Raw genomic sequence first — 25449 nt, 5'->3', positions numbered from 1 at the left:
AGAGAGAGAGAGAGAGAGAGAGCAAATACGTTAGAGGACAATTTGGAGGAGTTAGTTTTCTCCTTCCATTATGTGGATCCCAGGGATTGAACTCAGGCTTATATGGAAGTTTGTTTGTTTTTTTTTTAACCTGATGAACCCCCTCCCCCACTCTGTCTCTCTCTCCTCTCACTTTCTGTAACTCCAGTAACTTATTTCCCTTTTTTTCTCAAGACTACTTGCGCTTCTTTCTTTAGTATTTATTCTCTTTTTATTTTTACTTTTCTGACATTCCAGAGTGATCTTTTATCCCCCTCTGTGAACTTGATGTGAGTCTCATGGTCTTTCTTTCTCATACAGCTGTATTCATCAAACTCTAGATCATATTCATGGAGCGATTTAGCCAAAATTGAGCTCCCCCGCTTGGGAGAGTTACCTTGCCCTGTCTGAATCCAGTTGCCCATCTGTAGCTGCTTTGACCATTACACTCCACATCCAGCATCAGAAACTCAAATTCTCTGTAGCTCCTGCTTTGAGCTTTGCCCCAAGCCTGGTGCAGACACTAAGGTTAGCTGTTCAGAGGAGCCTTTTCCAGCATACTGACTTCTCTGGCTCCCTTGTCTCCCTCCAGATCCAAACTTGCTATCCTAGTCAGGGTCACTAATGCTGTGATGAAACAATGTATCCAAAGAAACTTGTCAAGGAAAAGGTTTACCAAATTACCACTCATCATCAAAGGAAGTTAGGACAGGATCTCAAGCGTGCCTGGAGGCGGAGACCTTGGAGAAGTGCTGCTTACTTACTGGCTTGCTCACTGTGACTTGCTCAGCCTGTTTCTTACCGAGCCCTGAGCCCAGGACCAGCCCAGGGATGGCACCACCCACCGTGGGCTGAACCCTCCTCCCCCATCAATCAGTAATTAAGAAAATGTTCCACAGCCTTGCCTATAGCTCGATCGTAAAAATCTCACAGAGGTGTTTTCTCAATTGAGGCTCCCTCTTTGGTGACTTTACCTTGTGTCAAGTTGACATAAAAGTATAATCGCTGAATCCCAACCCTGAACAGCCCCTTCTCGTCCTCACATCCTCCACTGATGTCAGCTCATCTTTCTGGCTCTTAACCTCAGTCTTTTCCAAGCTGTTTTCTCAGGTTATCTTTGTTAATCACAAATCCGATTGACTGTTAAAAATAAACATGAGATTCTTCAGACTTATCTCGATATAATGTCTGTGTCTCTGTGAGTATGTCACAGTAATTTTTGGAAAAAAAAGATAGAAGCAGATGAAGTTGCCCAATGGCTGCTGCCTATCTTTCTTATCCCAAAGAAAAAGAAGTGAGCAGCTGTGTAGTTAATAGCTACGGCAATCACAAATTATTGTACTTGTAAGTTGTGATTTTATTATTATGATGATTTTACAGTGTTTTAAAATTTTGCCCCTGGGTAAATTTTTAATTAGGAATTTGCAGAAAGGAAGATGAAGGAACTCACATCTACCTTGTGCACAGGCTAAACTAATGCCACCAACATGTCTGCAGGCAGAAGCCTGTTGGCTATAACTAAACCACAGGCAGACGGTTAAATTGTCAATGAAATTCCCCATAGACACGTTAAAATTAGTGAATTCTATATGTTGTTATGGCAACAAAATAAGATAGTTTTTCCTAATTCGTCTGCAGAATTATTATTTTTTTTTTGCATTTTAGTTTATAACCTCCATAATGTATCCCTGAAAAGAATGACTCTCTTTGAGTCTTGATGATTTTTTTTTAAATTTTTGAAATAGATTTTCAGTCTATCGTCAAGATCATCCTTGAACTGTTTAAATTTTAAATACACATATTTGCATATATTTAAGATACATTTATATAATATATAATACATATATATACACACACATATATTATCTCCCATGCATGCTGGTCTCAATCTCATGACAATCTGGTCTCAGCTTCCCAAGTGGTAGGATTACAGGTGTGAACCACTACTCCCAGATTGAAAACTTAATTATTTGAAAGATCAAGCTTGATATTCAAATAAAATATTTTTTCCCTTTTAAGATAGTTGGGTTTTTTGTTTTGCTATTTTTTTGAAAGGCTACATTAGTCCATGGTTCTACTCTTGCAGTCTTTGATTGCCAGGAGTATCCTCTGAGTTCCGGTATACCTAGGGAGTGTGCTCAGGACATAAATATTACCTACTATGAACGAAGACCGAAAACTGTTGGCCGAAAAAGTAGTGATTCTATTCAACGTCAGATTGCTTCTTTATTTGTTTCCTTATTTATCAGTTTTGAAAGTCAGAGAAGGCAAACTAACAGAGGAAAGGAACCTTTGGTGGCTCCTTTTACCCTCAGTCATCTTAGCCTCAGGAGGGGTTGTGGGGGCTCATTATGTCACCTAGGACCAGCTGTGCCCCAGAGCCAACTTCCAGACAGTGGGGAGCAGCTTACACTGTACCCCTGAGCTTCCTGGGTCTAGAAGGGAGGCGTAGGTTATCGAAAGCCACAGATCTGCGACACCTGATTATTTCGTCAGCCTGTCCAAGTTCCACCCCGGACGTTCATTCTTTGTTTCTGTGGTGCCAATCAGGCATCCTCAGGGAAAGCATCCAGATGTTCCACGGTTCCTCCGCCCCAACTCCTAACAGTTCCTTTCCAGTGGAATTCGGGAGGGATGTAGCAGTGCTGGCTTGAGGTGTGCCCCTTACTGTGCGTCACTGGATTTGGTTTTGATTGAGCCAATGCCAACAAAGATCATTCTTACTCCACTAGAGCTACTAAAAATGAGGCAAATGATCCCTTTGAGATGAGTTCTCCAGGCCGTTCACATTGGCTTAGTCTTCAGATCACTGAGTTTGAGGGGGGTTCGAGGGCTGCTTCAGGCTGGGGTCCAGGAAGTAGCTTTCACACCGCAATGAAATGTGTGCTCTTTGGTGGGTGCCCTGCTGAGCTCTGTATCATGCATGACTATCCTTAAATCTCTGAGTCTTGCTTTCCCAAAATATGTAAAACAGCAATGCACACTTTCTGAGGTCATTTCAGGGATCAAATGGATGTGCTCTAATATCCAAAATTATTATTAGATATTATTAAGATAGTACAGTAGAGGTAAATGTCTTAGCAATTCATGATCATTTATCACCAAAGAATAGTGATTATTAAAAAGAGGGGGGATTCCCTAAAACCCATGTCCTACCTTGGAATCTGAAATAAAGTTCCTTTCCTTTGCTTTTGTCAAATCTAAAATAATTGTGCTGTGTGATGTTTTACTTTTTTTACTTTTTTTTGGGGGGGGGCCCATCACCCAGCTCCCAAGTAAACACACACAGAGGCTTCTTCTTAGTTGTGAATGTAGACCTTAGTTTGGTTTGTTTTTTTATCAACTTTTCTTACCTTATGTTATCCTGACTACCTTTTTGCCTCTGGGCTTTATCTTTCCCTATTTCTGTACACCTTTCTTTACTTCTTTCTCCGTGGCTTGCTGTGTGGCTGGGTGACTGGCCCCTGAGGTCCTCCTCTCCTTGCTCTCTCTCTTCTCTTCACTTCTCCTGTTTATCCTCTCTGCCTGCTAACCCCTCCTATCCTTGCTCCTGCCCCGCTACTGGCCGTTCAGCTCTTTATTAGGAGGATCAGGTGTGTTAGACAAGCAAAGACTCACAGCTTTACAGTTAATCAAATGCAGCATGAACAAAATTAATACACCTGAAAATAATATTCCCCAACATAAATCAGTGTTTGGGAAGTGATCCGCCAGTCAAAGAATCACGGTTATTAAAAAGGAGAGAATCCCCTAAAACTCATGTCTTACCTTTGGCTCTGAAATGAAGTTTCTTTACTTTGTTTCCTTCGAATATAAAATAACTTAGTGCTTGGAAAGTGATCCTGATGCCATAACCCAAGTTATATAAATTTGAGTGTTGGTGCTTAATGGAAACCACCTCTATGAGAAACTTTAACATTTGGTGTCCCGAATGGGCCAAGGAGATGCTAAGTCCCAATCTCTGACTGACCTGTTCCTAGTATTATGGTCAATTATCAATAAATATTTTAATTAATAACTATCATTTATTACCTTCATACTGGAGTAGGAATTGTTTCTCTACAAACGCTCCCTTGAAACAGGAACTATTGATCAGGTCCCTGCTGTTTTAGGATGAAGAGAAATAACTTCATGAAAGTGGTGTTGCCTGAATCAACAACACCTGCAGGGCTGGGGTCACTGTGCTGGCAATTGTGATACCAGAGCTCTTTCTCCCAATCACTGCTTTTGTAAACAAAGCAGGGTCTTACAATGTTGCCCTAGCCGGCCTAGAACTCACTATGTAGAACATGCTGGCCCCAAACTCACAGAGATCTGCCTGCCTTTGCCTCCCTTGTGCTAGGATTCAAAGTAGCTGTCACCATGCCCTGCCACGCCTCATCCTTAAACCGCATTTGTTGATATGCCAGATTCCCCTAAAATGCTGGGAAAGCTCCCACTATGAGCCTCAGGAAAGTGCTCAGTGTTTGAGATACTAAAGCCATTTTTGAATACTACCTTCTGCAACTCTTGTCTTTTCTTGTAATTGCCCAGGCTGCCTTGCTCATCTCTCTTGAAAGGATCCCTATCGCCTTCCTGGCTTCCTTGCCACTTAGTCTTTCTTGCCTAAAACTGCTAGAGTCTGTTCTCCTTTCAGCATTCCATGGAGCCGCTCTCCTGAATTGGTCTCCTGTTTTCTGACTCCACCGCCATTCACTCTGCAAATAGGCCTGACTTCTTGCACTCAACATCTGTTGCTCCTTTCTCTCCTTCAGTGGCTTGCACACTCGTCTCTTGCCCCATCCTTGTGTGTGTGTGTGTGTGTGTGTGTGTTCTATGGTGATTAAAACTGCTGATCTTTCTTCTAGGCATATCCTCTTCCCGGGTTTTGGTCCTGCTGTCCATTTGAGGCCCCGTGGCCTCTCAGATAATGGCTTCCCTTCTGCCAACATCGCTTCTACCTCGGCCTGGCTGTCTGTGCGCTCTTCTGCTCTTGCCCCTCACAAGCTCATGCCCTAACTCTCATTCTGCTGTACTGCCTGGACCAGATCAACCACTTCCCAGACAGGCCCCAAACTTTTGGGATTCATCAAGAATTCATCTGCTGACCATGTTGGACCCAATTTATAGCAGGCAGTCGGTTGTCTTCCTTGTCCTGTCGCTTCCTGTTTCTTGTCTTGCCCAAGCTATTGCCATTCCACCTCTATTCCGTATATTCTCTGACTGCTCTCATTCTCTGTCCAGAAACATTTAACAGCACCCCCCCCCCCACGGCCTGTTTAAAAGCTGTTGGACTCAGGGCTCTCCAAACCCACACTATCTCCAGCCTTCTTTCTGCTGCTGGCTGTTCATTGTCCTGCTTTTGCCAAATTGCGATGAGCCTGGTTCTTGCTACCTACTTGCAGTTGTCTCTGCTTCCCCCCTTTATCCATCTCTCTATCTCTCCATCTCCAGACCCCACTTAGCCTTCAAAGCTCCCTGCAGATCCCTGCACTTCTGTGATGCCTCCAGATACGAGTCCAGTCTCTTCCCTCCAATCTCGTGATCCTGTTTTTTTTTTGTTTTTTTTTTTTCCCTTAGCCCTTCCTTGTGGCCTGTTCTGTTATCTTCATTATATTGCCCGAAGGGAACTCATTAGGGGCAAAGGTTTTATCTTCTTCCTGTTCTAAACACCTGGCATAGGGCTGGCGTCTTCCTGGAGGAGAGGTCCTGTAAATGCAAAATGAAAGCTGTTTGTCTCCCACATTCCAGAAGTTTAAAGCATTGAATCTAGAACTTTGTGTGCATGTGCGTGTGCGTGCAGGCATCTCCAGAGCTCCACACTTTTCCAGCCATGCAGGTAACTTCTCATGGGTGTTTGTTTCACTCTCACTGCTGTGCGGTGTCGTGATTCCTCTGCTAATCCAAGAGCTCTTAGAATATGAAATTCAGTTAACTTTGTCCCTATCAATTGCTAATGTAGGAACTGGAAAGCTGTCTCATCCATTAAGAGTGCGTACATGTCTTGCAGAGGACCTGAGTTCTGTTCCTAGCACCTACTGCATACAGCTCACCACAGCCTTTAACTCCAGCTCCAGGGGATTCTAACGTCCTCTTCTGGTCTCCTTGGGCACTGGCACTCACATGGACAGGACACTCTTGCACATGGATACACACTCATATACATAATTAAAGATAATTCATCTTTTTAAAATTACTAATATAGAGTAATTTTATATTTGTTGTGAATTAGCAAGCCATTTCTAAAGAGCTAATAAATCCAGAAGAATATGCTATTAGTTGACAATATTTTGACTACTCAGTGAGACTAAAATGAAACCAGGACATGGGTATTAAGTGTCCCTGAGTTGACACATGGATGTTAAAACTACAGAGCAAAACACAGCTCTGGGTCCTTTGGGGGTGATACTGGGACTCGGTGATCTAGAAACATTCCAAAGATCCCAGGCTGTTGACTGCCCACTTGGATGCCGAGCACACGCTGTTTGCAGTGTGCCAGTACATCACAGAGTTGCCTGTGCTTCTTGTTTGCACATGAAGGGTATATATAGGGAGCAGAAAAGGCAGACCCCTGAGTTGCCTTCTTTCCTGTCCCTGGCTAAGCCTGTAATCGATTCCAGATGTGCGTGGCAGAAACAGTAGGGACTGAGTTTCAGACGAACAATTCCAATACACCAATAAAATCCGGATGAGAAACAGTAGTGTTTTCTACTTAATGGAGCATGGAGTCGGGTTGCTGGTGGGATTGTGTCATTGGTAGGGAAGGGGAGTCCGTTTAAAGCAAGCTGCTTTATTTATTGGTTTGGGCCAGGGCAATGGTAAAACCTCTAGACGTGGAAATAGTTCAAATATAGGGCTTCTAGCTCACCTGCCCTGTTTCAAGTCCTTTAATGACTGTACACTTTGTTTTCAAAGTAAGTTCTAAGTCAGCAGAGAAAGTTCTTATGTGGGCCCCACTCTCCTCCTGGGTCACCCTCCATCATGTCTTCACTCTTGCGCACTGAGCTACAGACTGTCGGTGCCTTGTCGAGTTGATTCAGGCCTCACACTCTGGACCATGACCAAGTTGTTCCTCCTGTGCAACCTTCTGTACTTGCTCACCCTTCCACCTGTTTTATGAACCTCCAGTCGAAAGATTAGGTGGACCGACAGTCCTGGGAAGCAAGGCAGGCTAAGCCAGGTTCCCAGAGAACCCAAAATGCCCTAGTCAGTCACAGGAAAACCCAAAGTCCAAAATCATGCAGACCTAGAAGTCTGTGACACTCTCCCTCACAGACATCAGGCATTGAGCATGGTATAGAAAGAGATGCTCTCAAAGGAAAGCAAGCAAAAGTGGCTGGGAAGCCACCCAGTGGACAGGCCACACCGATAAACTGAACGTCAAGAACTTTTCTCAAACTGCAAACAAGTTTGAAAAAAGCAAAAGGAAATGAACGCTAGAATATTTGCTAGAAAATTCACTGCAATTTGGGAATTAAATTTGTTCTGACAAGCCCATTTGAACAAGCCGATATGTGTTCATCCTGTGTGCATTATTACCTAACAAAATGGGAGTGACCATTCTGTCTGTATTATTTGGGTTGATTATTTAGGTTGACCCCTGCCTTTCTTTGATGTCTGCTTCCAACATATGGATCAAGCTCACAGTAGCCATGAATTTAGGTTTGCCCAGAGACAACCAGCCAAAGAGGACCTGTGAGCCTCTTCTTTGTGCACAGAGATGGAATGACTACCCTGTCCCATCGCCATGACCATGTGAGCGGTTGCCACTCCGTTCAACCCTGTAGCCCAGTTATGGTGATCCGATCTCTCACTTGTGAAAAACGACGCTGGAATACTCTTATTCAATGCAAAGTCTGTATGATGTGGGCTTTAATCGATGTGGCACTGAGAAGTCTTGGAAGCATTGCCTATGAATAGGCCCTTCCCTTCCTTCTCACACGGCTGTCACATCAAGTTGGCCATTGTCATCTCCTTTCGACAAATGGCAAACCAATAGTCTGCTTGGTTGAGAGTTTCTCCAGGGCTATGATAGTCTTAGAAGCACATTCTAAAGAGGGAATGTTGTCTGGTTCTTATTCTCCCCTTCATCTCCCCTTCAGGTTTCTCATCTATAGAATGGGAAGCAACAGTTCTGTAAGGTCACAGTGAAGATCAGTAAGAGACCCTCAACCCATACCAAACAGAGCCGTAAACGTAAAGCCAGTACTAGGTGAATCTCTGCCTCACTCTCTGAGCCCTCCAGCCCCAGGGGAACTTACATTACACACCGCAGGCAGCTTCACTGAGCAGTGCTCCTCCAGGCGAATCTGAAGTGTGTGGAGGAACTACCCTGGGGAAGAGCCTACAGCTTTAACAGTGATTAAAAGTACAGCTTAACCCAGAGCGGGGGTTTTCTTCCGCTGTGGAAATCAAGGAATGAAGGCTAAGGAAACCCACTGGGTTTGTTGTTTCAGAGACTCCAGCTCAGGCCCCGTCTTAGAGTAGCTTTGTTTTGAAGTGAGGCTGCTCATCCCTGTTCTTGATCTGGCGTCTCCCTTCCCTCCTGATTTCCATACCGTCCCTCGGAGCCCTACATGTCTCTAAATATATGTGCTTAGGCCAGATGTGCTTTCTTCCTGACTTATCTTTTAAGCAATCTCCACAATGGCTTCCTGTCTGTCTCACATAGCTCGGCTCATATCCAGCCCTGCATACTGTGGCCAGCTCCATGAAGTCGGTGGACATCTCCCCTCAAGGCAGGTCTTGAGGAAGCACCAAGATTTCATCCATATGGCCTGTGAGCTCTAAGTACCTTCTGAGGTTATTAGGAGCTCTCTATGGAGGAGGACAAGTCGTTTCTAGAAAGGAGCCTTTGTGCTCGGTAGCTTTTTGTAGGATAGCGCAGTGTGATAAAGCCATCAATAGGCTGGAAATGAGCAGCGGGAAACATTCCTTCCTCATCACACAATTCAAAAAAGTCACAGGTGAGTTATGCATTTGGTATTGTGAGAACCTCTCAGTTAACAATGCCAGATGCCACCCAGAGTTTCCTTAGAGAAAGGAAAATAAAAATCTTAGGAAGAGGCCCCTTTCCCTTGCATTCATTTGCTTCCCTGCAAATTTCCAGCCCGTTAAAGAACAGAGTCTTTGAGTTATGAATGCCATCTAGTGAGGAATGTATCTTAATGCCTGTGGCTGGAGGGAAGAAAAAGACACTTAAAAAACTGGGCCACCCAGGAGCCCCAGGTTAGGTTGCTGTTTCCCCGTTGACTGTCTGCCTAACATGAAGCCATCTCGGCTTTTCTGAGCCACTATAAGCCCTTATGTAAGATGAGCAATGTACGCATTACCTATCTGGAGTGAGAGCGCGTTCCTGGTGGAGGGAAACGCCTGAAGGTAACCCAGGAATACTCTGCCATTGGTGGCAAAGTGCTCTGTTGTTATATAAGTGGTCTTGGTGTTGACTGTGTTACAATGGGTATGACTCGTACACAGCTGAGCATCTCGCAAACATCTGTGTCTACCAAAGGCTGCGTAAAAGGGAGACGAGAATACTGCACATGGTTTCCAGATGTTCCTGCACCCGCTGTCTCCAGCTGATTCAGAGGTACAGTCAGAAATGAGGGCCCTTGGCTTCTTAGAATGGCTGTGGACTCTGAAATGCCTTTCCATTCAAATTCCAGTGTATAGAAACCATTGTCCTTGTAATTAAGATCTAAGCTTGTCTCTGGGAAAGTAGGTCAGTGTTTCAGTGGGAAGGCTCTGTTAAACTGGCACCCAAAATGCGAGTGGCATTTGGCCAATTGGATTTTGCTTTTAAGTCTCAGTTTTGCAGGCCCGTGTTTTCAGTTTGAACTCTGGGTGGTTTACTGGGCTCTTGTTTTAATATAGGCCCTGAGCAAAGTTCCAAAGGAAGTCAGCTTACAAAAACTTAGGAAGTAGTAGGTAGCTTGATGCCCATATGTGTAGTAGGCTTGGAAAGTATGGATTAGAGCCCAGCACTTGGGAGGCAGAGATAGTCAGATCTCCGAGATCAAGGCTCCCTGGTTTGCATAGTGAGTTGCAGAACATCCAGGGATACACAGAGAAACCTTGTCTCCAAAAACCAAAACCAAGACCAAAAGACAAACAGACAAAAAGAAGGAAGAAAGTGTGGGCTAAATAAGGTCATCTCCATATTGGGCATCATGAGTACTGCAGAGGAGAACCTGAGGATAACTGAGTGAGTGTGTGTGCAGGAGAATCTTCCTAGTGATGGCAAATTTGAATTGAGTTTCGTTTGATTGAGTTCCGTATCTCATCTTGAAATCCCTGAGAAGTTTTTGTGGCTCGTGTTACATACAATATAGGATCCTTGTGGATCTGGGGTGAGGATGTTTTCTTTTTCTTATAAGGGGCGGATGTCATGATTACACTCGTGTCTTATAATAAAAAGGACTCCAAGGAGGAAAAGCAGTAGAAATATAGAGGTCTGTGAGGAATGTTTGAAATGAACACCATGGGGGCCTGGACATGAGCAGCAACCGTGGATTCTTCGCAAAGAGCCTCCTGAATGGTTGGCTTCCGCGTAGACAAAAAGAGGAACATGAATTTCTCTCCTTGACTTGGTGGTTGCTGCTGACATTGGGTGGAAAAATACAGAAAGCCAAGGGAACGTTTTAGTAAGAATAGGTGAAAGGGGACACGAGATGTCTTCTTTGACTGAGCTCAGATGGGTCCAGATTCCAGAAAGAGGATCAACCTGAAGCTCCTACAGAGCTAAGCCTCTGACAGACCCTTTGAGAGAGCTGAAGTGTGATGGCAAATAAGTCACACTCAAAAAGAGAGAATGCGGTGTTTTGGCTGCTTCTGTGGTTGTGAAGATGAGGGTATTCTGTATTGTTTGTGACACCCCCCCCCCATCATCTAACCCCTGATCATATTTCGTAGTTTTGTTTTCACTCATCAGAGCGACAGGAAGTTTTCAAAGTCTGTTTCCTTCAAGTTTGGCCTCAGACTTATTTTCAGGATTAGGTGTTTGTTTTTCCGTTTGTTTCCATGACAACCAAGCCTAGAATTCCTATATATAGTCATCCAGCATCCATTGTTCCCCTGGCCATTGTATCATAATCTTACACACCCAGACCAGAGAACTCCACCGATGAAAGAAGACAGGAAGGTGCCAGGGTCCCTGGCCTGGAGATTCTCAAGACATAATCAAAAGGAGGAAATAAAATAATGTAACTGTCTCTAGAGATTTAAGGTCTCCCACAGACACTATCCAGAATTGAGATGGCATGTGTCTGATAGCTTCGTTTTGTACACAGTTTTCTTTCCCAATGGCCCACTGAAACAGAACACCCCAGGAGAAGTAATAGAAAGTTATATTGACCACCTGTAGTTTTTATTATAATTTCGAATGCCAGTTTTCTTGAACAGCAAGTATCTTGAGAAAGAGTAGAACTGAGGTACAACGGAACTTATATAGAGTGCAAGAAATCTTTTTATATACTTAGATTTATTGAAGTTCGTGAGTCTTCTTGACAACTCTATGCTACATACTCAATATCTGAGCCGGTGTTCCATTGCTATGAAGAGACACCATGAACATGATATGTCACTGACGTGATGGAAAGCATGATGATACATAGACACATGAACATGATACGCCATCAGCATGATGGGAAACACGGCGGCACATAGACAGATGTGGTGCTAGAGAAGGATCTGATGCTTCTATGTCAAGATTCATAGGCAGCAAGACAGAGTCACTGGGCCTGGCTTGAACATTTGAAACGCCAAAGCCCAGCTCTAGTGACGACTTACTCTAAAAGCCCATGCCTCCTAATCCTTATCAAGAAACACACTCCCTAATGACTAAGCATTCAAATATATGAGCCGATGGGGGCCATTCCTAGTCAAACCACCACACTCAGGAACATATATGTGCATGTATACTTATATATTTATATATATTTTTTCTTCACAAATTCAGCCTAGCAAACATTTTCCAAATTTTCAATATTTAGTATCATATTAACTACCTTGTATGTTGCTGTGTGGTAGATCTTCATGTCTTGCATATGTGCTAGTTAGTTTTTGGTCAACTTGATACCAGCGTGGATTATCTGAGAGATGGAAATCTCAGTTGAGAAAATGCCTCCATAAGATGGATTTTATTTTATTTTATTTTATTTGTCTGCAGCCTTGGTCTGACCAAGTATGTTGGCAATGCTTAAGACAACTTAACATAGCATGAGGTATAATGAGGTGGTGGAAAGAATTGCAGATGTTTACGTATTGACAGAGTATAGACTCGAAGAACCAAAAGTTCATTTGATTTGATGGGAAATTTTCACAGAAGAGGCAGCTCCTCAACAGTTTTAAAGGCTGGGTAGGAATTGCAGGAGAACAGTGAATAATCTGACCTGACCAAGGACCAGCATCAATAACGTCCTTGGCATGTTCAAGGAATTAGAAACTAGCTGGAACCATGGGATGGGCCAGACTGAAGAGCCGTGTGAACATCAGATATATCCTTGTACAATCATTCAGTAAGCAGGAGCAAATATGATGCTGAGTTGTAATTGTGGAATGGGAAGACCCAAGCGATCAATGGGTGTAAAGGCATGGGATGGAGAACAGGAGCAGAGATGATGGGGGTGGGGTGTCATGAGATCTTTGCCTAGCATGTGTTACACCTCTAATGTGAATGAATACAGCAACCAAGCATTGACATTCAAAATGCAAGAGGAAGAATTTGAGGTAGCTGGTTTGTAGCATACTGAGTGGTTTTGAGGCATCCCCTGAGCCCCTTCCTCAGCTGCAGATGAAGGACTGGCGTTATCATCCGCAAAGGGCATTGCGTTTCCTGGTGCAACAGAATTCTCTGCTCTCTCCGGATTCCTAGGACATTGTTGACATACACATAAATCTCAGACTGCTTTTGTCTTTTGTCAAAGTTTCTAAATGGTTCTATCATCCAAACTGGATGCCATGCCAGAAGCGCAGCGTGCCTCTACCTCTCCTTCTATCATTTCTTGGCTGGAGGTAGTGGACCCCATGCCTGTTCATCTCCACTTAACCCGTTAATCCCCATCCTCTTTTGGTGATCTCTACATGCGTTTAAATTAACCAACCTTTAGCTGGTGCATCATCTGCTTTTCTGAAGAAAATTATGACCCGTGTATTATTATTAAACCTTCCTTTTGATTGTTTAGAATGAGGTCTTGCTACATGAGCCTGGCTGGCCTGGAACTCAGCATGTAGACAGCATGTAGTCTTAAACCGGTAGCGACCCTCGTGGTTCTGCCTCCTGAGTGATGATGGGATTACAAGGGTACATCAGCATGCCTCCTCAGTTTTGATGTTTTTGTACTATGGTTGAACTTTGAGATTTTAAAGTTTTGCTTCCACAACCTATACCACCTTCTTTCTATTTGTGTTTTTCTATTTATATCCACTCTCCTAGTTCTCATCTTCATTTTTAAAAGGACTCACATTTAATATTTCATTTTACTTGTGTATGTTTGTGTCTTCATGCATCTATATGTATATATGTGTTTGAGTGCCCACTGAGGTCAGAAAAGGGAGGCAGATCTCCTGGAGCTTGAGTTATAGGAGGTTGTAGCTACCCACTACCTACCTACCAATGTGGGTCCTGGTTCTTCCAGACTCCTGAACCATTTCTCAAGTCCCTTATTTTTATTTTTAATTATACCGTGTGTGTGTGTGTGTTTGTGTGTGTGTGTGTGTGTGTAACTGAGGAAGACAGAAGAGAGTGTCCAATCTCCTGGAGCTAGGTGTATAGGAGTTCGTGAGCCACCAGATGTGGGTACTGAGAACCAGCTTGGGTCTTCTGCTGTAGCAGATCATGCTCTTTGCCCCCCAGGCCGTCTCTCAAACCCGTCATCTTTACTTTTCCATTGTAAGAATGTAGTTGTTTAAATCTCTCTTTACTCATCTCCAAGTGAATGATGCAAAGTACAAGTACAGCTGGGGTCATGAAACATTCAGTATCTCCAGGTCTTATGTTGATCTCATTAATTAGTGCAGTAATTAATACCAGACATATTTATTAATGGATACTCAGGATTCTCTTTGACAGCCCTGCTCCGTCTCCCGCACTCTCACAATCAATCACTAAATGATGCTAACTGTCCCTCTTCCTCTCCCCATCTTTGCAGATGTCTCTGTAAAATGTCCAGTTGTTTGCATTGTATCGTAACCAGTCACTTATATGTCTTTCTGAGACAATGAGTTGCTTGAAGACAGGGATCAAGTCTTACGGTCCCGGAACAGGTGTCCTGTTTACTCAGCGGCCAGTAAACATTTGCGGATGAATAATCCTTTGCCTTCTGTCCACCTCAGAAATGGACTTACCTTAAATTCTTTTGTCTTTCTTTTTCCTGGTATTTGATTCCCACTAACCATCGAGGCTGTCTCCCAAGTCTGCATAGAAACTTAGCTCCCGTACAATTGATTGTGGTGGCTGACTACCCTTGTCTGTCTCTCACTGTTTCTTTGCGGAGGTGCAGAACATTAAGCCTTGACCTCCAGAATGGCACCGATCTGTATCACCTCAGCACGCAAGAGCATCCTTCCGTGAGCTGCTGATTCCTGCCTTCCTGTCTTCAGTCTCCCAGCAGAGCAGCTTTCTGAGACTGTGCACTTGTTTTCTGTGCCTCTTTTATTGCTTCAGAGGGTGGGATGAGCTTTGGAGATGTGAAGAAGCTCTGTGTTTCCCTAACCGCCAACTACCAGCACATTCCCCTGAGCTATTTCTTGAGGGAGCTGCAGCCACTTAGTAATGGTAACAGATGTGAAGATACCCTTCGTGACTTCTTTGGCCTTGAGTTCCCAGAGCCAGCAACATACCCTGGCCCCAAGACAGTGCTAACAAATGTGTGTTCAGCACTGTGGCTCCATCAAAAGGCTCCTTCTTCCAGGCACACGGTTCTTACAACGTTCACCTTTCTGCCTTTGGCCTTGTGAAGGCCACTTTCTTGTGGTTGTTTCTGCCGTGGCTAGTGTTCGGAGGATGAAGAAAAGCTAAAAGCGAGAGGATTGACACCTAGCTCTGGCTCACACTCCAAGGGATCTAGAATTAGCAAGAAAGATCCAAGTAGCCCTCTAAGGAACACAGTAAACCAGAGAGGGCTGGGAAGGAGCCTCTGGAATACAGTCTCTTTCTGCTTTAAAATTTCTGGCTGTCTTAGAGTCCTGCCTCCTCCCAAGTGCTAACCCTTCATTTGTCTGTGTGTACCGTTCCAACCCTGTCTCAGCATGAGAAATTTTATAATTGTGTGAGAACAGTTGGTCCAACATCTCATTATTGTTTTAAGACAGACTCTCACTACTTAGCCTTGGCTAACCTGGAACTTATTATGTAAACCAGGCTAGCCTTGAACTCTAGGTCTGCCTGTCGCTGCCTCCCCATGCAAGCCTCCTCTGGGACTTAGGCCTGCAATTCGTGAACAAACTGGTATCTTCTATTGCTTAGCAAGCGGGCCTTTTCAAGATCAGAGGAGTCATACAAACGAATGTATTTGACATCAGTGCTAAGAGTGTTACTTTATTTCCAAACAAAGGCACCTGGGAGAAAGCCAAGCTCTGACAGGTCCCACAAAGTGGGACCTGTTACCAATGTGTCATAGCTGCTGGGATTCACTCCTGTGTGAGAGAGTTTGTTTACCTGTCCTAATTTCAACCAGGAGAAAAGGCGTAGAGAGCATGGATAGCGGCCGTTGTTTCTTTGGAATTGTTGAGTCTCGTTTGTTGAAATGTTCCGCTGAGATTGCTTCCATTTCTCAGATGCTATGTAAATTTACATTTTAGAATTTGAGTGGTTTCACTGTTGCTGTTTTGCTTTTGTTTTATGAGAGATGGGATAATGTACAATCGAGTCTAGAAACAACAATAACAGAGTGTGTTCACTAGAAAGAGGCTCCCATCTAGAGGGGTCGGCCTAAGGGCGAGGTGGGTGAGTCTGGTTGAGTGAGTGGCAGGTGAGGAAAGGGGTTAGCCTGGCTTAATGCCTGCCTAGGAACCATTTATTTCTTTATAGCTTTGCGGGGAAGGGATTTTAGCTGTCAGGTACCTGGTGTCTGAGATGTGCTCGGCATTAAAACGAACCTGTGAGACTCCCTAGATATGTGCCACTTCTTGAGGACGCTTCAACCATTTAGTAAGAAACAGACCTTTCCTTAGGACATGGGATTGTTCTCTGGGTGGATTTGTGGTTGGGGCACAGATCTCCTTCAGCAAGATGTGCCTTTGGCCTGTTGCTTTCAGAAAAGCCATGCTGCAGAGCTGAGTGTCTAGAGGACGGCCTCGCTGTCAAGAGGGTTGGGAGTTCTGGGGACACTGGCTGGCTGTGCTCAGCCCTCACTGGGAAAGCATTCACGGCGGAGTGGAGTGTTGGGAACATCTCTGAGTGTGTGGTGTAACGGGGTCTTGGGGCTTAAACAGAGACACGATCTGAGAAATGGTAAACAAGCCTGCTATTGAAGGAAAGGAGAAGTTGGCAGTCCGTTCCTGTGGTCCTGAGTGGGTTCATCAGCAGAAGGTAGAGGAATAAAGGAGTGGAGATAAGGAACTGGGACAATGCACCGCGGGCTCTGCCTTTCCTGTCTTCCTTTGTCTCCCGCGTGCACACCTGTAGGTGAACCCCACGGAGGCTCTGTAGACTGTGTTACTTTTCCTTTTGTTTTATTTTTTTGCTCCTGGCAGGCTTGTTTATAAAAGAGGTTCTCTATCTTAAGGAACATGCCCCTGGGGGACAGACAGGGCAACGAGAAGTGAAAGGTATCTTAGTGTTTTGATGGCAGAGGTGGGTAGGGCAGGAATGCACCACCCTGCTGTCAGGAAGGCAGCTCCCACACTGTTGGCCAAGAGACCAATGAAATGATGGTTGATCTTGGTGTGATCCAGTATTAGTTTTTACAAGATTAGGCCGTATCCCGTCTTGGGGAACTGTACCTTGGAAAATGAGGCATCCATCAGATGGGGAGAAGGCTTGTGTAACGTCTGTCCCCTCTGCTTATGAAGAAAAGAGAGACCCTTTGTTTTCATTCCGTTCTTCAGGGTGGTTCCACAGGCTGCCTTCACAGGCAGCCGCACGCTGTGCGTACAGCATGTTGAATTGGGATCACTGACTCCCAGGAGTGTGCTGGGAAAAGGTGCTCCCCCTAGCCTCCCCATCGCATTTCGCCAGGACTTGTCGCTCGCGCTCCTGGGGTTAAGGTTCTTGCTCTCCGTTTCCATCCTCCTCCCTCAGAGCTGCAAACTTAAAAATACCTTTCAGAGAGACTTGTTTGGAATTTCATTTTAATGGGATTTGTGAATAAATCTCCATCTTAATGCTGACTAAGCTTTAAACGGCTCTTCCAGGAGAACACTATCGGATTTTTCGATTTTAAATTTTAAATCTCTTGACTCCAAAGGCAGAAAACATTTTCGTATTTGTCGGCGTGCCATGTGCCTGAGCACTCCTGCTACAGACTGGCTTTTGAAATAATGATAATAATGCGGCTGGTGTGAAAATCTGGGCCGGGGGGGTGGGGTGGCTGGTGCACTAGTGAGTCCATGTGTGCACTGGCTGGTTCGTTTATTCCCCCTATGAGGATGGGTGTCCTGTGGTAGCCTGTTGTCACACTCCAGTTTCCTTAGAAAATAAACTAAGTCTCCTATCTTCCTTCACCTTGAAACTTTGAACCTCGGAATTTTGTTTTGAAACAAAACACGAGGCCACGAGCCCTCAAAGTCAGGGGCAAAGAGGTATTGTCCCTTTCTATCACTCTGCGAATGCTTCCCAGCTCTCGGGTGGTGAGTGACATGAAGATGAGAGGTGTCACCCCCCCTTAAAAACTACTCACGACTGACCAGGTGATGCTGGCCAGAAGAGACAACCTTCCGGTGGAAGGAGGGAGGGGGTCCTGTGTGCAGCAGGTTAATACTGGAAGATGCTCTTGGAACCTAAGGTCTTAAATGTGCCCACCACACACCAGAGAGTGCTAGCTAGCCACGGGAGGAAGGGGATGAGCTGATGAACTTCACTGTGGTAATAGTTTTGTGGTGTAAGGTCTGTGTGTGAGTGTGCACACGCGTGCGTGGACACGTTGTAGGATAGTGGTCATCATTTCTCGTCTTCCTCGATTGCTGTCCACCTTGATTTTTTGAGACATATGTGACTAGGCTAGTTGGTGTGTAGCTCCTAGGTACCTTCCTGTCTCACTTCCCCAGGTCTGCTCTACTGTGTGAAGTGCCAGCACGAAATTCAATCTTATTGCAAACACGCTGCCGATCGTGTCAGCTCTCCAGCCCCAATAGATGTGTTCTGTTTTGTTGATTATGTCTTAATAGATCTAGTAGGGAGACCCTGAGGTAAGGGGCTTTGAAGCAAGCACCACCCCACGCTATGTCCTCGGTGGTCCAGGTCACTGTCCCTGTCTCTCCACAGACTCCTCTTACTCGGAGCCCCCCGATGTTCAGCAACAGTTGAATCACTACCAGTCAGCTGCCCTGGCAAGAAACAACAGCCGTGTTAGCCCCGTGCCTTCTTCCGGGACTGCCGCTGGCACGGAGCAGAAGGCAGAAGCCGTTCTTCATTGCGAATTCTGTGAATTCTCCTCGGGCTATATCCAGAGCATCAGACGCCATTACCGGGACAAACACGGAGGGAAGAAGCTTTTCAAGTGCAAAGACTGCTCCTTTTACACAGGCTTTAAGTAAGTGTCGGGAAGAGCAGTTGAGGAACGCCACAGTGGCTGCCTCTGCTCCGGCCCTCACCACACTCTTCCCTTACATCTCCCTGCCTGCAGCTCCAGGAAGGTTGTGCCAGGGTATGAAAGGAAGGTTGGGTTCCGTCTTTCCAGAAGGAAGCTAGTTTCAGAAAGACTACTTGGGACCTGTGGCAGGGAGTCAAGGGTCACATGAAGACAAACGATCAGAGTGTACGGGCTTTTAAACAATGTGGAGTTGGATCAAAGGTCTGCCCTGGTCCGGTACATGTTTTTCTTTCAGAGAGCATCCTTGTGTGTTAAACACTAGGTCTCTTTTATTTATGTATTTATTTATTATTTATTTATTTTTACAAATGTATATTGTTAAGGAAGCGTGAGAAAGAACTCCCTTCCTTAGAAGGAACTTATGCCTTTTACTTATCCATTTATCGGTCTACACACACACATGCCATTATGAAGGACACGAGAGGTCCCACCTGTGTGGGGGTCAGTTCTTTTCTCCCATCATGGGGCTCCTCACACCATCAGACTCCACAGCAAGCGTCTCTACCCACTGAGCAGTCTTACCTGCCCACCACATGTTTGCTATGAGACATTCAAGGGTTGTCAAGTTTAAGGATGTGAGACAAGGGGAGGCAGAGGCATCAGGGCCCCTCCAAGTTTGAGCTGCTGCACTTCCGAGCTGAGGGAGCCTGGTCACAGTCACCGTGACTGACACCTGAACAAACTGTTCTCACGCTTTCCGTACGACAGCGCCAAGACTGGCGAAGGCAGGTTAGGAGTCAGCCAAGATTTAAAACAGCTCTTCCGATATTTGCGTGAGGCAGAGTTGGTCCTTGTTTTTGTATTATTTAATACATAATTTCTGTGTGTCTGTGTGGTGCTGGGCGATCTATCCAAGTTCTCACTTAGTTATCTAGGCTGACCTTGAACTCATTATTTAACCCACATGAGCCTTAAACTTGTGATTCTCCAACCTCAACCCTTTGAGTAGCTGGCATTTACAGACATGCTCGGCCAGAGCTGGCTCAATAGGCAACTTCTAGTTTTCAGGAATGAAATATTTAGGGTATTTATGTCTTTCTAAATAAAACCTCAATTCCAGCCAAGTAGCTGAGTTAGTTGCCCCTGTATCTCTATGTCCATTGATGGGTTACCTGGCCAAGGAGTATGTGGTCAACAAACACAGCAGCTTCAGTTTAGGCTTCTCAAGCAGGGGCGCCACCTGTGGACACCAGCAGGAGACACATCCACGACAGTCATGGTCTCTGTCCCTTCTCTCCTAGATCTGCTTTTACTATGCACGTGGAAGCTGGGCATTCTGCGGTCCCAGAGGAAGGCCCCAAAGATCTCCGCTGCCCTCTCTGCCTCTATCACACCAAATACAAACGCAACATGATCGACCACATCGTGCTGCACCGAGGTAACCTTCAGACTGGCTCGGGTGTCTTGGGTCCTGCTGGGAGGTAGCGCTGCAGCATTTTGAGGATGCTGCCTGTGGACCAATGCGGCATTGCCCTCTTCCCGTGGCTTTGCTCCTCCAGGCTAGAGTTACAGTGGCAACCGCTAATATTCAATGGATAAGACACATCAGTAGAATTCCTTCCTGGGGGAGGCATGGGATAGGGGATCTCAGGAACCCTTCCATCGGGGTTGTGGACATCAGGAATTTCCCATTCTGAATGCCTTGCCACCAAGGGATTCTAGCTTTCTGGACAGTGAGCCCAGGGAAGGAAGGCATGAGGAACAAAAACAGAAATGATTCTTTCCCAGGCACCAAGTGGAGTTTGGTTTGAAATGGACAGGGAGAAAGAGTTCCAGAGCACAAAAGTAGACTGCTGGGCAGAGAACCCATGGATTGAGCGCTAGGTCATTCTGGTTTGGATCCTTCTCTGTACAGCTTCTCTGTAAGACGGGATCATTCTGTGAGGCAGTAGCTGGTAGCTGGTGGGGATCCTCGGGGGATCCTTGTGGGTAGTGGATGCACAGTGGGGGGCCCTTGGATGTGCATTCCCACTGATCAGCAAGGACGCTCATGAGAGCACTTGGGTTGTTTCCTTTTATTTTGTTTTGCATTTCTGAAACAGGATCTCTCAATGTAGCCCAAGTTGGCTTCAAACTTGAAATCCCCCTGGCTCAGTTACTTTCTGGAGTTGCTAGCATTATAGACAGACATGGACTATCCCTCTTGAGCATTTTTTTTTAAAGTTTACTTTGGCCAATTAAAACATCACTAGCCAATGGGAGTCTTTTGTATTGGAATTTTGACAAAAAGATCCTCCTGCGGGTAGGTGGAGAAAGGAGTACCCACTGCCAGTCTCGTTTGTCGTGCAGTCTCTCATCTTTGCACACCTTCCCATCCCTTGCTTCCTCCCCCTTCCTGTCTCCCTCCCCTTTCTCATCGTCTTTCTTTTGCCTCTACCCTTCAAAAGCTTTCCAATGTTTGCCACACTTGGCCAAAGGAGAATATGTCATCTGCTTTCCTGCCTCGATGTGTCCCTCAGATGCAATGGCGTCCTCTACTTTCCTACCCAGGTCCCTCAGATGCAAGTACCTTTTTACAAAGTACCTTTCCCCAGAACCTTTGGACAGCATGCCTGTGATGTGCCTATATCATCCCACATCTCACAGACAACGCAACATCTGCAGTGCTCTGTCTGTTTCTTCTTTCCATGGCAATCTGCTTAGATGAGAGATGGTACCCGGCTGGGCCAACCACCTGTGAGCCAGGCAAAAGCGGCGCAGTAGTGTTTAGTCAGGGATTCTTGGCGCTCGGCTTCTTGCCTGGTGTTTTGCCTCAGTCACCTGGCTTCTGGTCCCTGAGCCCATGTGTTCCTGTAGCTGTGTGCCCCATCCCAGCTTGGGTGGAGGCCATCAGTGGAGCCGGTGCCCAGAGAACATCATCGGTGAGTCCTTGCTGACTGCCGTGAATCCTCACAGTCTCCTGTCATTTCCCATATTGCTGCCCAGCGGGATCAGAGCTTTGATGGCTGACAAGCTCAATGACTTTTCTTGTCGGAGCTGACTTAAGGAAGAGAGAGATGGGGGTGAGTCTTTCTGCACGGAGGCCAGGAGCACTTGACAGAGAGCTCCCAGCACCCAGTTGCCCCATCATCAGCGCAGCGCTATAGGCAACAGCAGCCAACACATGGCCTCCTGTTTTGTAGCTATGAAACTGAAAGCTGAGGAAGACTATGGGGGTTTTTGCTTGTCTGTCTCCTTTCTGCTTTTTTAATTTGGTGTCTTTCTTGGAGCTCTGCATCATCTCACAAAGGATTTAAAGTAGCTCAAAGTCATTCCCGCAGAGCTGTTGCATTAAAAACAAATGAAGAAGCAAAGGCAAATGTGAACGGAAACGAGGCCCATAGAAAGTGCAACTGACAATAGGAATGGTCTCAGCAACAGTTTGGAGACTCCATGAGTGCCCGAGATCCCCGTCTTTCATTAACCGTGCCCTCAGATTTGTCCTTGACATCTTTGCCTACCAAGATAGGGAAAGAAACCGAAGCAACTGGCTTTGGGGTGTTTATTAAGCGATTTCCTACAATCTAGACCCTGAAGTCTGGGAGGAATCTCTGCAATGAACAGGCAGGGATACACAACATTGTGTGTTGGGCCCTTCATAACATACACTGCATGTTGCATGTCCCAGAATATGCAATGCCAGAGACCAGAAGTGTTTCAGAGTTCTGAGAGCTTCAGATTTTGGAATGTTTATGCAGAATGTCAGTTGAATATCCAATCACATTGGTGCTGGCAAAGTTTTGGTTTTCGGGCCTATCAATCTCTTCTGTAGGGTTGTAGAGAGCTAAAGTAACTTAGCCAGAGTCGCTCCTCCAGCAGGCAGGGAATCAGTCCCAATCTTTTGTTCTTGTGTCTCTTGCCATCTCCCATCATTTATGGCATCGCAGTCCCAATCTTTTGTTCTTGTGTCTCTTGCCATCTCCCATCATTTATGGCATCGTGTCTTCTGTTTGCTTAGGGAGTTTTCTGGATATGTGAATATTGTCCTCACCAAGGTAGAAATATGATCCCAAGGTGTGCAGCTAGGGATCAGTAGTGTGGCTGCCATTAGTGAGCCTTCACTCAGTCATGGGCACTATGCTAAGTGTTCTATAGTTAGCTCGCTAGTTTGCCAAACCCAGCGTGGTTGATATGACCCAGGTTCAGAAAAACTTCCTTACGGCCCAAGGGCTCTTGGGTAACAAGCTAGGATTGGAACCCAGGTGCGTCTGACCCACACAGCTCTTGCTCTGAATCCCAGGCATCCCTCTCTCCCCCTTGGGAAGCTGGTGTCACCTGTTCAGTGTTCTAGAGGTGGTGAAAGCTGGCCTAAAGACAGATGTCTTTGTAGGGGGTGGATGTCAAAGAGGAGGACTCCAATCCACAGATGGCTGAGGGCTGTACCTGCTGACTTCCGGCTCGGGTGACCATCTCCACCTGAAGGCAGTTCAGAGAGGTCTTGGCATCTCAGCGATGCAGTCGGATGTCTGCATTGCCGATCAACCCTGGGGCTGATCCCAGAGTAATAAGATGAGGCTTCTGCACCTGTGCACTGCCTGCTCCGGATGGATAAACATCTTTAGTCTCTAGGGTTCAGAGCATGAGATGTTTCTAAGGTCTCAGTTAATTAAAAACCTTGGGATGAAAGGCAAGAAAAACAACTTCAGAACTGGCCCTGAGACAGACCTGCTACTGACAAAGAGAGTCACCATCACTCTTTGCGGGGACACAGTGATGCACTGAAGTCAGTGAGGAGGAGAGAGGAGTCCGTTCCATGGACGTCTGCATGGGAACTAATCAAGGATGCGTACTGGCCATGGCAAAGGGAACATCCTACTGATTCCTAAGTTCAGAAAACGCTCATTATTTGCTTGATGCTTGCTGCATTCCATGTGGCCGTCTGTGGATGGTGGAGTATAGAAACCCCAAACTTGGCCTCCTCAAGATAAACACATGCAGAGCATATCCAAGACAGTGAATGATGGGTGTCTGGGAGTCCTGTTTGTGTTTGGGAAAGAGATAGGCCATGGACAAAGGTGACTTTCGATGGCAGTATCTCACAGGGAAAACTTAGATGGGCTACATTGAGATACATGGCTACTAACTTGGTGACACTGAATAGTTATAGAGGCAAGAATTATCAACAAGGCTGTGCTTTGTGTAAAACGTCAAGATAACTGAGCTGGGTGGTGGTGGCGCACGCCTTTAATCCCAGCACTTGGGAGGCAGAGCAGGTGGATTTCTGTGAGTTTGGGGCCAGTCTGTCTACAAGAGCTAGTTCCAGGACAGGTTCCAAAGCTACAGAGAAACCTTGTCTTAAAAAACTAGAAAACAAAACAAAGAAAAGAAAACCCTACTTGATGGGATGAGGGGAATTCAAGTCAGTGACAGATCATGTTCCTACCCTGTGTGAGATTCTAACTTTGATGCCTCATCATGTCCTTAACTCTTTGGCATTCTTTGGTATCCTTAGCTTATAATGGCTTCCATCCAACTTCTGCGTCCTTCTTGGGCTCCCATTCCCAGTGTGTTTCTTTTTGTGAGTTCTCATATAAAACCATCAGACATTGAATTGTAAGCCAGTCTTAATCTAATATGACCTCTTTTGTCTTAATTACATCCCCAAACTCTATCCTGATAGTCATATTCTGGGGTTCCAAGTGGACATAAACTTTGGGGATACTATCAACTACCACTTGGGAGGATAATTTATTAATAATAAACCACTTAAGCCACTGGGGGCAGAACCTGTTTGTAGCAGCAAATTATTCCAGGTACTCTAAGAGAACAGGAAGTCTTGAAGAAAGTGTCTTCTGGAGGCTTTGGAGGCGGATGCAGAAGTTTGACCTTTACTTAGTAGACAGACAGGAAGCCAGGAAAAATCATTTTAAATCGGAGTGCCAGCTAGACACCTGTTAAATAACAGTCTAGCCAAGGTTGAAGCAAGGGATCATTAGACCTCTCTGTTTCTTTAAGAGCTATGGATTTAGATCAGTCAACGTCCGGTGAGATCTGCTAGTTTAACTGGGAAGTTTGTTTCATGAATTCATCTGGTAAGACTCTGGGTGAGCTTTTGTTTGAGAAATGGATTTGTAGCCTACCTACTGGTGTTTTAAGAAACTGGTAGTTCAGCCACCAAGAGTCAGGCAACATTTGTTCTCTGAGGGAAGTTGACCTTTAGTGGAGAGAGGAGTAATAACCAGCGAATGAGGCTTCATGAGTGCAGACTCTATGCGTAGATCATGGCTGGAAACATGGCGCCCGTACACCGCTTGCCCAGCTGTCCCTCATAGCGAGCATGAAAATTTGAGCGCAGATTGAATTGTGGGGATTAAACCTTTTGACAAATATTTACGCTGTGGTTATGTGGCTGTGTAGTCACGGAGGTTGCTCTTCAGTGGGCACGCCAACTTCCAGGTTCTGTTTTCTGCTTTAGTAAATGAACGCTGAGGGAAGCTAAGCCTTGAAGGTGGGTGTCCTGGATGGAAGTCATCGCCGCTAACTAGTTAGGGTCACTTTGGTTTTAGGAGAGAAAAATCAACCAGACTGACAATATTATTTTGATTCAGGGAAACTATATGGTCCCTTCCATCAGTATCCTTACGTGATAGAAGCATTAACTGTTCCCAGCTCTCTCTAGAAACCGGCTAATGCCAAAACTTAATAGCTCTGACCAGGGGCTAGTGGCTTGTGCTTATCTATTTATGGCTTTTGAAAATAATGGTATCTTTTTCTTTTCCTTCTT

The 25449-nt window shown here is 45.4% G+C and overlaps 1 protein-coding gene across 2 annotated transcripts in view; it reads left to right on the top strand.

Moving 5' to 3' along the window:
• Znf462 (zinc finger protein 462) overlaps nt 1-25449 on the top strand; it is a 132600-nt gene that overhangs the window by 80630 nt on the left and 26521 nt on the right. For both annotated transcript variants that reach the window (XM_057790567.1, XM_057790568.1), the window contains exons 8-9: nt 18419-18686; nt 19988-20124. In XM_057790567.1, the coding sequence (XP_057646550.1) occupies nt 18419-18686; nt 19988-20124 (405 nt within the window). The remainder of the gene's footprint in view (nt 1-18418; nt 18687-19987; nt 20125-25449) is intronic.

The sequence above is a fragment of the Chionomys nivalis genome, chromosome 16, assembly GCF_950005125.1.
Source record: "Chionomys nivalis chromosome 16, mChiNiv1.1, whole genome shotgun sequence".
Taxonomy (NCBI): Eukaryota; Metazoa; Chordata; class Mammalia; order Rodentia; family Cricetidae; genus Chionomys; species Chionomys nivalis.
This window is presented reverse-complemented; position numbering and strand designations above follow the sequence as displayed.